The sequence below is a fragment of the Cheilinus undulatus genome, linkage group 20, assembly GCF_018320785.1.
Source record: "Cheilinus undulatus linkage group 20, ASM1832078v1, whole genome shotgun sequence".
Classification (NCBI taxonomy): domain Eukaryota; kingdom Metazoa; phylum Chordata; class Actinopteri; order Labriformes; family Labridae; genus Cheilinus; species Cheilinus undulatus.
This window is the reverse complement of record NC_054884.1, coordinates 15,527,580-15,541,435: the sequence shown is the minus strand read 5'-3', so window position 1 is coordinate 15,541,435 and position 13,856 is coordinate 15,527,580. Positions and strand designations below refer to the sequence as shown.

At 38.5% G+C, this 13,856-nt stretch overlaps 1 protein-coding gene across 1 annotated transcript; it reads left to right on the top strand.

Annotated features, from left to right (window-relative positions):
• The first annotated feature begins 1,072 nt into the window (after positions 1 to 1,072).
• Positions 1,073 to 2,374, top strand: kcnj12a (potassium inwardly rectifying channel subfamily J member 12a). Its single transcript, XM_041815991.1, has one exon. The coding sequence runs from the start codon at positions 1,073 to 1,075 to the stop codon at positions 2,372 to 2,374; it is 1,302 nt and encodes a 433-aa protein (XP_041671925.1).
• The last annotated feature ends 11,482 nt before the right edge of the window (positions 2,375 to 13,856 follow it).

The window sequence follows — 13,856 nt, the reverse complement described above, 5'->3', positions numbered from 1 at the left end:
CATAATAATGAACATCTGTTAGTAGATGACTTGTTTTGTCTCTACAGTCATTTTTTATTTGAAAGAGAGGAGCACAGGACATGCCATGTGACAGAAGTGGCTCTACTGCGAGGCCAGCTCTTTAGTTACCCAGCTGACATCAAAAGACATGAGGACCCTTCAGTGAGGGCCAATTGGATTTAGAGTCGTGATGTCTGAAAAAGGCAAAGATGGTGATGAGCAGGGGTGTGAAATTAACTGAAGAAAATTGTATTATCAAGACTTGTTTAAAAAAAGATACAGTGAAATCCTCAAACTGGGAAATGAGACAGGATAGAGTATTTTCAGTGCTTGAATACTTGTTGCATACTACAGTCGCTAATATTTTATATTAGAGGCATTATCCAAATTACATCTACCAGCAGACAATCTTAGCAGAAGATGGATTTCTGACTATAAATACATTGATTGTACCTCTTTTGAGTTCACAACAACAGTAGAACTTATGAAGTAACATGATAAATATTCTTTTCAATGGCACAAACTAAAACTCTGGGGAAAAAATACACATCAAAAATAAATAAAGCGATTAAAATAAAGTGAATCTATTACTTCTACAGCTTGTATATCCTAGCTTAAAAAATGACTTACTCAAATAACAAGCTTAAGAACTGTTAGTGATAATGGTGAATTGGTCATTTGGGTTCTAACAGACAGCTCATCCACTGTTCTGTCTATAAATATCTGTGGCCTTCTTTTAAAGCCAGTAGCAAAACGAATGTTGGAGTGTTTCTTATGTAACAACTTTTTTTTTTTTTTACCAAGGCTTTTATGGTTTGTTATCTGGTGATGTTTGAAACTCAGGTATGTTATGATTTAACCATTATGTCACCAAAGAGGCTAACATTGTTTTTTTCCTGACACTCTCTACAGGGATTGGATTAAAGCACAAGGCTCCCACCCAGCTCCCAATCTATGACTCATTCAAATGCAGCTCAACCAATGATCAAGCTGTGAGGGGCCTCAATCGCACACTGGAACACCAGGCCTGGCCTTCTGCTCTAACCCTGCAGCTGGAGGCCCCGCCGTTAGCATGAGTGTGGGAAGGATCAACCGATACAGCATTGTGTCATCCGAGGAAGAGGGCCTCCGCCTCACTACCATGCATGGCATGAATGGCTTTGGCAATGGCAAGATTCACACACGCCGCAAATGTCGCAATCGTTTTGTCAAAAAGAATGGCCAGTGCAACGTGCAGTTTGCCAACATGGATGAGAAGTCACAACGCTACATGGCTGACATCTTTACCACGTGTGTTGACATTCGTTGGCGATGGATGCTGGTAGTCTTCACTCTTGTGTTTGTTGTCTCCTGGCTTGCTTTCGGTTTAGCCTTTTGGGTCATTGCTTTGCTGCACGGAGATCTAGATAACCCAGCAGGAGATGATAACTTCACTCCATGTGTCCTGCAGGTGAATGGATTTGTGGCTGCCTTCCTATTTTCCATTGAAACACAGTCTACTATCGGTTATGGCTACCGCTGTGTGACTGAGGAGTGCCCAGTGGCTGTCTTCATGGTGGTCTTTCAGTCCATTGTGGGTTGCATAATTGACTGCTTCATGATTGGAGCCATTATGGCCAAGATGGCGAGGCCTAAGAAGCGAGCCCAAACACTGCTGTTTAGCCACAATGCAGTCATTGCCATGAGAGATGGAAAGCTGTGCCTCATGTGGAGAGTAGGGAACCTACGCAAGAGCCACATTGTAGAGGCCCATGTCAGGGCACAGCTCATCAAACCTCGGATCACTGACGAAGGTGAATATATTCCCCTAGACCAAATAGACATTAATGTGGGCTTTGATAAAGGCCTAGACAGGATTTTTTTGGTTTCACCCATCACTATTCTCCATGAGATAGATGAGGAGAGCCCCCTGTTTGGGATCGGCAAACAGGACTTGGAAACAGCAGACTTTGAGATTGTCGTCATCTTGGAGGGGATGGTAGAAGCGACTGCCATGACCACACAGGCTCGCAGCTCTTACCTGGCCTCTGAGATCCTTTGGGGACACCGTTTTGAGCCGGTGTTGTTCGAGGAGAAGAATTTGTACAAGGTGGATTACTCTCACTTTCACAAAACCTATGAGGTGCCGTCCACCCCTCGCTGCAGTGCCAAGGACATGGTGGAAAACAAGTTTCTAGTCCCCAGCTCAAACTCCTTCTGTTATGAAAATGAGCTGGCCTTCCTAAACCGTGAGGATGAGGAGGGGGATGTTGGCAGTGGAGGAAGAGCACTGGCAAACCTGAGTCCGGACCGGAACAGTCGGCATGAGTTTGAACGCCTACAGGCAACAAGGTCGCTGGATCAAAGGTCCTACCGTAGAGAGTCGGAAATATGACCTCTATTCATTGACCCAGGGTCACCTCCAATGACTAAATCTAAGGATAAAAATGCAGAACAATGCAAAGTGCCATAGGATAATTGACAACTGTGAAAGACTTGACAATAAGAACAGAAAAAGACTGGAGGGGATAAAGATACGAGTTCACAGCTAAGACAAGATTGATAAAGAATGTGTACAATCAAGGAGAAGGCCAGAGAGACCTTCTTCCTTATGGAAACTTGAATCTTTTTTTCACACGGTCATTTTAAGTTGAGAGTGTTCAATGAAAGAGCATCAAAAATAATAACAATGAGAGAATCTTTAGGTCAAATCTAAAGTGTAAATAAATTGCTTAGGTAAGTTATGTTTTGTGTGCAGTATCACTTTCAAAAATCACCTCTGGAAAATAGTAATTGTACTTCAACTTGTTCTTGGGCACAAATAATAGTGTTACAAGGCCTCTCTTAAGCTCTACTCACATTGCTGTAATTTGCTGGACAGGCGTTCAGTGACACAGTGAAAATTCGTGCACTGCAGCATTCAGATGCAATGAGCCATGATAAACATCTGACCATGAGCCACTGAGAACAACGTATTTTAACCCTTCATTTCAGCATGGGTGTAAACCTAGCCTTTTATTTTGAAGAGAGCAAGCAAAATGCATTGCACTAAAGAAATATAAAAGATTTTGTTGGAGAGTTGTTAATTTTGATAAAGAAATACTATTTATTATCTCTTAAAGCTTACTTTTTAACCTTCCTGATATAAAAAAAACACAATCCACTGACATACAGTAATTATATGCCTTCAGTTGCCTACACATATCATTTCATGAACAAGTACTTCTAAATTGTTAGGTTCAAAGAAACTAAAGCACAATTAGTGGACAGCCAGCTTGTTTTATCATAGCACTGAATCACAAAATGTATTTTTGCAAGATACTGATAGCAATAACCAGGGTTTTATTTATCTGATCAATTACCCAAAGAAGCAACTTGTAATCTCACACAGAAATGCACCTTAAAATGAACCTTTACTTACATAATTATCAATTAAATAGGGCAAAACTAAAACCTGTATGTTGGTAGTCATTGACCAGTGTTGTTCTACTCTTTAAGGCAGAGGTGTCCAAACAATGGCCCAGGGGCCAAATGTGGCACTTGGCTCATTTTTAATCGGCCTGGAGCAAATTCTAAAACATAAATAAAAAATAGCCCACATTAGAACATGAAGCTTGTGCTTGACTTTATATTCTATCAGAACTTTTGACAGTACTACTGACAGACGAATATAGTTTTGTATTACCTTCTATACTCGCCTGTCAATAAGAAAACACAGAAAAAATGATACTTTGTGAAGACGGTAAAAATTTATTTGGATTAGTGTATATCTTATTTTTAGCACTTGGCAGAGCAACTGTACTAATTCTGTAAACAAACATTTTGACGGGACAATTTATTGATGCGCTTTTCATGATTTAAACTGAGACAACACTATTAATTCTCTGGTACATGGGGTGTCATTCTCATTCTGACCAGGATGGAGCCAATGATAGCTAGAGCCAACCAAGGCTGCCATGAAATCTGACTGGCCTCCCTAAAATCTCGGAATGACTAACTACTTTACTTGTCAGCTAGTCATTTAAGCGTCTTATCACTAAGCACATCTTTACCTGAATTAGACTGACTACAGAGTCATGAAGGGGAGGCATATAAAAATGGCCACGCCAGCCTTTTAATTTTCTGCATGTGGCCCTCAGTGGAAAAAATTTGGACACACCTGCTTTAAGGGAATTTGAAGTGCAACAATCTGGCATAAAATCATCAAACTTCACATATTTTTGTCCTTCTTGAAAATAAATCTATGCATATTGTGACTAGCACTGGGACAGAAATGCCATTATCATCTGTACCCAGGGCTTGTAAAACAGTCTGATATAAATAAACACAAGTACTAACTTTCTATGCTTTGGTTGCAGCAAACCTATTTATTCTAAATGCTAAAGAGCAAGTATTATCATAGGGTAATTGCATCAACAGCACTCTGCATTAGCTAATAAAGTTAGAATAACCAGATGTTGTGGCCAACTTTGAGAAGATTTAACAGGATTTAACAAGCAGAGTCACTTTTGTTTCAAAGTTTTTCTAGCTTGTATTTAACCTGAATCTAAACCTAAAGGCAGGATGAAATAATATCTAATTAGTATATGTTAAGTGAACCCTTTGAAATGTAAGATAAATGTGCAAGAGACCTGACATGTCTTTGCTGTAATTGCTGTAAAAGATATACTGCATACAAGCAACAGGTGAACAGAAGTAAACAGATCTCTCCTCCTCTGTTTAATTTTCATTGCTTCAAACAAAAATTTCACTGTACAGATAAATAAATAAAAACTTAGCACAACAAGTAAGGAAAATTGTCTGGTAGTTTATTTCTTTGTTGTAACAATGCTTCCTGGCAGTAAACCTTATTCAGTTGGAAAGCCTGTTGATATTCCTTTAAACTGTGCCACATTTGTAAGGAACATGCATTTGTGGGATGAGCAGCAGAGCTGAGTATTTGGATTGGGTCCATGAAAAATTTGCCAACCCTTCTCTACCAATGCCAAACAGCTTAGTTAGTGGTTGCTATTGATTAATCAGTTGTCTGATTGTCATCACTGGAGGCAATGTCAGTGCAGAGAGATATTGAGATATTCTGCAACGAGTGGCAATCTCACATCTCCACAGTCTGGAACCAAACCCTATGAAATCCATTTTATATTTGCCAAATTTAATTATGTATTTTCCAAAATTGTGTTTTTTCTGGGAATTTTTTTTTAATTCCATTTTTTACCTTTAAACATTAATATCATAGAGTGTCCTGTTTATGTAAGGGAATAAAATGTTCACAAATCAAATAGAAATAAACTTAAATTTATCACATATATTAAATTTATTGAAGAGCTACAGGTGGCCCTTGAGTCACAGTATGGATAGCCCTGATATAAACTAATGATAATCAGTGTAACAGTTAAATATTGATACTCATATGTAATAGTTCAGCCTACAGCCTACTATAACCTGAACATCCGTGGGATTAGCTTGGGCGTGCTGTTTGTGCCAGAGTGACCAACAACAACAATACTGGCTGACTTGAGACAAATGCTGTGCATGAGGAGGAGGCGCCAGGCTGTTGTGGCTGCATGGTTCTTCCACACACTACTGTTTGTTAAACAAATTAACTGTTAAATTGCCAGAATATCTCATGTCTTCAGACTTCTGTCCTTCATCCCACCAAACAAGAGGCAATGGCAGAATAAGCTGTTTGGCACTGGCAGAGAAGATCCGGCAAATTTTTAATGCACCAACCCACATACTTAGCTCATCCTGCAAATGCATGTTCCTTACAAATGTTGCGCAGTTTAAAAGATAAACAAACAGGCTTTCCAACTGTATATGATTTATTGCCAAGAAGCATTGTTACAACAAAGAAATAGTCTACATAACTGACTTGCTTTATTTTTTTGTGCTCTTTAAAAGCAATAAGCTTATAGGATCACTTAAAGTGGAAAATAGTCAGACTGAAAGCAATAACATTAAAGTACATTTTTCTTAATTAATTTCATTTAGCCTAATAATTCTTCTACTAAACAATGAACAAGAAGATATACTACATATAATTTTGGATATAGAGATAACACATTAAATGCATAGGATGAGGTTAATGATGCCACATTTTTATTTTACTTATATACTTTTGATTACTGAGATAAAATATCAAAGTAAGGTTAAATTGTTCTAAAAACAATAGCATTAATAAGAGCAGAATCCTGTTTAATTGGAAGGTGAAACCAAATCAAGAGATAATTTAAGGGACAGTGGTTTGTACAATAAGAAATATTTGTTTTCGAGACAATTTTTGGCCATAGAAAGCATAAAAAGTGACGCTTGCGTCAAGATCACTTCTCTTAATCATATATCATTCATCATCCTGTTACTGTTATGTAACAAAAAATGCTTTCTTTAAGATTTATCCATTACCTCAATAAAACACAGCTGTCATATCCATTCGTAACAAATATGTTGATTTACAGACAAAACTACAAGTAATAAGAGAAGAATAAAACATATGGAGAAAACTACAACAGGGAAAGAAGAATAAGAACCATAAAATGGTTGTTATTTTGGTCACAATGACTAACAGGTCCTAATATTTGATTCTGATGGCATGCTTGACTCTTCCTTGGTTTAATATTGCTTTTTAATGGGGGTTGTCAAAAAATATTGGGATGTTTTTTTGGCTAATAATTTAAAAGTTCTTTACCCTGTCCTAAATATTATTATGCTCATTGCCTTCTGGGAAGGTTTTATTAACTGATGTGTGACGCCTCTGCACCTACTCACTAAATTTCAGTGGTTTAAAAAAAGACATGACTATGCTGCATCACAAAAACAAACAGTTCAGTCATTTCTACTGGAGATTTTTTCATGGATTGTTCAAGCTTGATTTTTGCCCACCTGAGCCCTTCAGAAAGAAACCCAGAAAAGAGGTTTTAGATATATCTAATGTTTTTATTGTAAAAGGCATGGTAATCTTAAATAAAAATACAATAGGGAGCAGCTGAAGAGGAACCTGCTTATTTTTATACAAGCTCTTTTTGATAGAATAAAGCAATTAATATTCATCTGTTTTTATTAGAGTATTACAAAGAGATAACTATTGAGAGGCAAAATATGATTCTTGTCTCAGTTTTCAATGATTTTATTTCTGTTGTTTGATTTCAGCGCTGATGCTCAAGATTCACGTTATTTCTCTTAAAGGGATGATTGGAAAAATCTTTGACCTCTGTAGAAGTCTTCCTATGTCCAGCAAAATGTCTACTGGGCTTTTGATTCTAATTCAGAGACATGAAATTGTTAAATTAAAAACTAACTGTGAAATATGACTGTTTGTATCTCTTCTATTGAAAGTGGTCAACTGGTCTTTGCTCTTGGTTTGTTAAAATTCAATACAACCCTGCTCATCCTCAAGCTCAATTAATGACTGGCTAAAGTGTTACCTGAGGTAATACATCACCACAATGGGATGGTTTAAGATGAGGGATCAAGATTGATGTAACCAAAGTCAGATGACTTCCTGGTCATGGGCCAATTAAACAAGAAGGCTCATCAATTAATCACTGTGACACACAAACAACTAGCAGGGCCAGGGGCCTTTTGGCCCCTCTGAACTGGGCAAGGCACCAGCAGCTGACTTTTTCAGATCAATGGTGTAGAAGCACATGAGGGATCATTATAAGTCTGCTGTCTCAAAACTGAGAAAACTGCCATGTTTCAAGGCAGTATGTCTTTCTCAACTGGTCTATCTTCAGGACCCCTCACAACCTCTTTAACAAGAAATCTCAACTCAAATTTCCATAAAATCACAACCACTCAAATGGGCATTTTTAAAAAACACATTTGTATAAAAGCCCTGGGTGGACACAAGCCTGACACCCTCCAATCAGTTGGTTGATTAGCTGGTTAGCTAGTTAATTGGTTGGTTGGTTGGTTGGTTGGTTGGTTGGATGGATGGATGAATGGATGGATGGATGGATGGATGGATGGATGATGGATGGATGATGGATGGATGGATGGATGGAGTTGGGGGGGTGCTGCTACCCATGTTTCAAGACATCATTCTCCTTTTTAAGACTTTTTTACAGCAGGAAGACACAGGTGCAAATTATGAAATTACTGTTATTGTGTATTATTCTATCTAGCTGCTTCAGTTGGAGTGCACAGGTATTTTGCATGATAGAACTGCTTACTGGAATAACCATCATTCATTTCATAATGAGCATTGTTGGATATTTCTGGTCAATAACACAAAAATAAAGATACACTATTAAATACACAAGACCCTCATCATCACAACTAAAGAAAACTTTGACAAGTAGCAAAGACAACTTCTGAACTCTTCATACAAGATTTATCGCCATCATTTTTTTTTCTAAATAATTCAGGGTGGAGGGATTAAGTCACCCTTAGTGGGTGACAGATGTAGGATTAACATGTTGGCCGCTGGTTGTGCTGAGCTCAGGCGTTGGGTCTAAGCACTAACTGACACTGGGATCACAGAGGCTGCACTGGAAGCATGTGCCTAGTTTGATTATGTAACATTGCCTGGGCACTGTATGTTGGGTTTTGTATTGCTTGGTGTCACACACAGGGTAGAAGTAAGCTTTAAGGATTAGAGCTGGGCAGTGTTAATGAGCACCTAATGCATGAAGGCATTATAGATTCTTCATTAGTACAACACCGGGTTAGGAACTTGGAATTTAACTTTGCCATGAAAGTGAGCTGTCTTTTGATAGCTGGTCGGATTAGAAGAGAAGATGCCCTGGATATATAAGAGCACTGTAAGTGAGATAGTTGCTTTGTAATCCCAAACACATGCAGTACAGATGGAAGGGGTCTCTTAGTTTCTAGATAGGATGTGTAGATAACAAAATTCAGTTACTTTTTTAACTGGTATAATACAACTCTAGTCATGTGCCATAATTATGAGACATCAAAGTCTTCATCCATGTACACTTAGGCCAAAAAATTATAAACACAAATGTCTTATTGTTGGATTTTGACATTAAGATCAGCAAAAATGCAGAAATGTCCTGAATTGGTTTTTCCCATATTCCCCTGAAAACACAGAATTCAGTCATGCTATCTTTGCTGTTATTTGTATACTAGAGCAATATGTGTCATGGGTATCACAGCCTCTTTCTACACACTGAGGGCACCTTCAAAAAAACTTTTTTAATTACCATATGGATGCTGCTGTCACTTAACACACAGAAAGTGTGAAGCTTGGGAACAAACCAGACACAACTCAGAGGGAAAGAGAAGGAGATAGAGAGAGATACGGTAGCAATAACGTTTTTTTTTTCAACCCAAATTACAAAACAGTAATTTGACATCTAGGATCCCTTGGGAATGACCCTTCTGTGACTCTAAGGGAACGATTAATTAAGCCAGCTGGGGTCTGGATTATTACATTTGCTAGCTTGATATAAAATAAAACATTTTCAACAGAATTCAGACTTGATCCAGTATAAGGATTCTAGAATGCTGTTTGGCTGGGCTCTCTGCCAGGCAGCCCATATAGAGCAGTTATAATTAATGCTGGTACAAACTCCCTATACGCTTGGACCTTGGATGACAGTAAAATGAGGAGAAATTGTGTTGAGGGGGCTATATAAAGCTCCACAGTGTCAAGCCACATGTGCCTCTGTGTCTAACACTTCTCCTCGCTAAAAGTGCACCGCTAGTTCCTGTGATAGTAGCACTCAATCAGAGATACTTATTGGAGGTCCTATATGCCAAGCATATATATATATATATATATATATATATATATATGCATGTGCCCAGCTGAAATTGGTCATTAGATAATATACATCGTAAAAATCAAAATGAAATGCCTTATATAATCACCAAGATGAAGCTAAAGTCTAATGATGAGCTACACTGGCATTTTAGGCTGCACAATAAGTAGTAATTTTATCGCTATTGCAATGTGCTTACGCAATAAACACATTGCAAAGGTCTGAATGTATTGCAATACATGAGAAAAATCAAATTATGCAAACAAGCAATGCATTATCACAAAGCATGTCACCACTTAAAATGCTATCACACCATTTTTTATGCATTCAGGTGAAAACCACCACAGCTGTGAGCCATCCTAAAAGCATCAATTATTTTGGATTCACAAGAAAAGTTGCAAATAGCTACAGTTAAAGCTAATAAAAAAGCTAAAGCTAAATAATTTACATGAAGTAAAATATTTCAAAGGGGTTCTTTTGTTCTTTTTTTGTTTACAGCTCACGAAAACCCCAAATCCACCACATCAAAATATTACAAGGCATGGAGCAAATCAGTCTGTGGCACTGTTGGGTTGTTATGAAGCCCGGGTTGCTCTGATAGCAGCCTTCAGCTCATCTGTATTGTTAAGTCTAGTGTCTCTTATCTTCCCCTTGGCAACACCCCAAAGATTCTCTATGGAACTCAGGTCAGTTAGCTGGCCAATCAAACACAGTAGTACCATGGTCAGCAAACCAGTTTCTAATAGTTTTGGCTTCACTGTGGGCAGAGGCCAAGTCCTGCTGGAAAAAGTAATCAGTAACTCACTAATTCTTCTCAGCAGAGGGAAGCATGAAGTGCCCTAAGATCTCCTGGTGGACGGCTTACAGTGGTGACTCTGGACTTGATAAAGCATGGTGGACTAACACCAGCAGATGGCATGGCACCTCAAACCATTGCTGACTGTGAAAACTTAAAACAATGGACTCTGTGCCTTTCCAATCTTCCTCCAGACTTATAAACCTTAGTTTACCAATGTTATGCTAAATTTACTTTCATCCAAAATCTGGACTTTGGACCACTGAGCAGTGGTCCAGTTCTTTTTCTCCTTAGCTGAAGTGAGGTGCTTATGATGTTGTCTGTGGTTCTGGATTGGCTTGACACTAGGAACAAGACACTTCCTGAATTTCCTGTAGATGTCTGTGTGTGGTGGCTTTTCATCCACTGACTCCAGCCTCAGTCCTCTCCTTGTGAAGCTCCCCTAAGTTCTTGAATCTGATTTGTTTTACAATCCTCTGAAGGCTGAGCACATCTCTGTTGCTTGTGTACCTTTTCTTTGCTTTGCTCTTCCAGTCAACTTTCCATGAAAATGTTTTGATACAACATCTGAAAACAGTCTGCCATTTCAGCAGTGACCTTCTGTGGCTTTACCGCCTTTGTGGAAGGTATCAATGGTTGTCATGACAGCAGTCTTCCCCATGACTGTGGTTGTGAGTACTGAACCAGAGTGACTTAAGAAAGGCTCAGGAAACCATTGCAAATTTGACTTTTTCATAAAATAGGATCAAGATTAAAGCAAAAAACCTTTGTGTGTGATGAATTTAGAATTCAATGCATGTTTCCCATTTCAACTTAAAATACCAGGGAAAAAGATTTTTTCATGATATAGTAATTTATTGAGATGCATTGGTATATTTATTGCTTAAAGAAGATATTGCAATGTAAATTTTTACACTACGCTTAGGCTTGAATGTGTTTGTAAAACAAACAAAAAAATGAAAATGACAGCAAAAACTATAACTCTGAGGTCTGTATGTTTCATAGTTTACAGGAAAAATCATCCATGTCGGAGCGCACAGTCAGGGTTTTTTGAGAGCACCTGCAGGAATATTCAATCCTCAGAAACAATGAGTGACATCACTGAGACTACACCCATGTTTTATACAGTCTACAGTTTAAGGCCAGCATCCACACACAGGTATTTTCAGTTAGCTATTCATACTTTTATACACTAAATCTGTATAATATCATTTCCATATACTTTGATGGATATTAGAGGTTCAAAAATAAAGGTGGTTAAGACCTGTGTTTGGACCACTAGAGCAGGATCTTATGTGTTTCTTTGAGACTCTTACCACTGGTTTTATCAATCAGATGCTCATTTTCATTCTTATAATTGTCCTCCCAGTTCTAAATGAATGACCGTGTCCCATATGACAGGAAAGGAGCAGTGTGTAGCCTTAAATATGGTGTGACATTATCTCCTCTTGGTTACAGTAGTTGCCTGATTCATGATGCAACATGAGCGGACAACCTGAGGGGACATGAGGGGGGGCACTCTCATTTCCTGGCTCCCTTGGTAATTACTTATGTGAGCCCAAAGGCCCTCTGTGTGCTTAAGAGAGAGAAAGAAGGAAAGAAAGAAAAAGAAAGAAAGAAAGTTAAGTTACATACTACAGAAAGGGTAATACAGGCTTAAAGTAACAGATATTTTATCACTGCTAAGAGGCAAAAGCCAGGAAATATGAGTTACATTAACTTCCATGCATCCTAAATCCCAATAAGATTGTCCTCTTTTGCCTGTCTGTGTTTAATGGGTTGGCTACCAATTTACTCAAATCAACATGATGAATAGCATTCATTAGTCCAACAAAAAAAACAACAACAAATGAAGCTATAACTACCCTCTTGATATACTAAGTGTTATATGCTCGGGTTTGAAGAGAGGAGCAGTTACTTTGCCACGTCCAGCTGAGCTGGGATTTATTTTGTGGTGCCCAGAACAGCTATAAAATTACATCTGAGGGACTGGTTAACAACTCTTTCAAAAAATAAAAAATAAATAACATGAAAGCATGTTTCAAAAAATGTCTTCCTTCTGCAGAAGATTTATTTAGGGAGGCTTTGAGTATCATAAACAATACCAGAGAGGAAAACTGCAATGGGATAAGCCACAAGTAAAAGCTTCAAGGTAACTGAGGAGAACAATAAGAGTCAGCAAAAACTGGGACTGTCTCAGCAGTGAAATCATGGGAATAGACACAGAGCAGGCTCTCTAGTCTCCCCAGGGATAGAGTCATATCTGTCAACACCCTTCACTAATGCAGTTTGTGGATGCATCTCCCCAAGTATCTCCACGCTCATGCACCAATCAACCACATCACCCCTCTGTCTTTGGCCTACCTTGACTATGCCAAGACGAACAGGCTGGCATCACTCTGTCCCAGGGTACAGACCTCACCCTAGCCAGGACAAGGTCTCCAGTGTTGGGCAGAATGAGGGTCTTTGTAGTCACTGATTCAATGCAGGGCCTTCACTCTCAGAGGTGGGCAGGTTGTGTTAATCTGCAGTGTAGCATCCCTTTCAGAAAAACTGGAAAGAGATCAATATTTGATAAATTTCATGTGTTACAAACGATTTCAAAACTACCATGTAAAGCCAAACTGAGCCTTGAAATGCGTAGATTAATTCTGAAGTATCTCTTCAAAGTTGTCCGTCCTCAATTTTGCATTGTTTTTACTCACACAATCAATTACTTGCACACATCAACAATGTTGTTTCCAATAGTGTTTCCCCCTTCACGTTCTTTCTCTATGGCGTGAAATAACTGACAAAAATCTTGTTGAAAAGGACTGAAATGACACACAAAGACAGCTGAAACTGTAGTGAGGCAATGAATCACACGTGAAAAGGATGGTTTACAACAAAGTATTTCACAGTATGCCATTCATGAATAAAATATTTTTTCCAAAAGGAAAATAAAGCCATTTAAATTTTGAGAGAACGAGGGAATAATTGCACTTAAAATGACTCTAAATGGAAAGTTTACCTCCTTGTTTAGCTGGCTGAAGTTAGCTTGTTTTTGTTACACATTTTCAAGGGGAAGTTAACGTTTTAATAAACGCTAGCTTGTCAGTAGCGCTCGAGAGAGAAACCTGCCTGCGTCGACATTTAGTCAAGTATTTTGTATTTTTGCTTTAGTAGGTAGATAGACGTTTAGTGTGAAAGTTTTACATTTAACTCACTTTTCTCCTTCACAGTTCACACTGTGTCGAGCTTCCAGTCCTTAAACGTTAAAGCTAAATTGCGACATCTTCTGATACTGCTATGTAACTGCTTTAACGTTCCGTGTTGAGCCGTTGGTTCCCTCTTCAACCAATCCACGAAGGGAATAC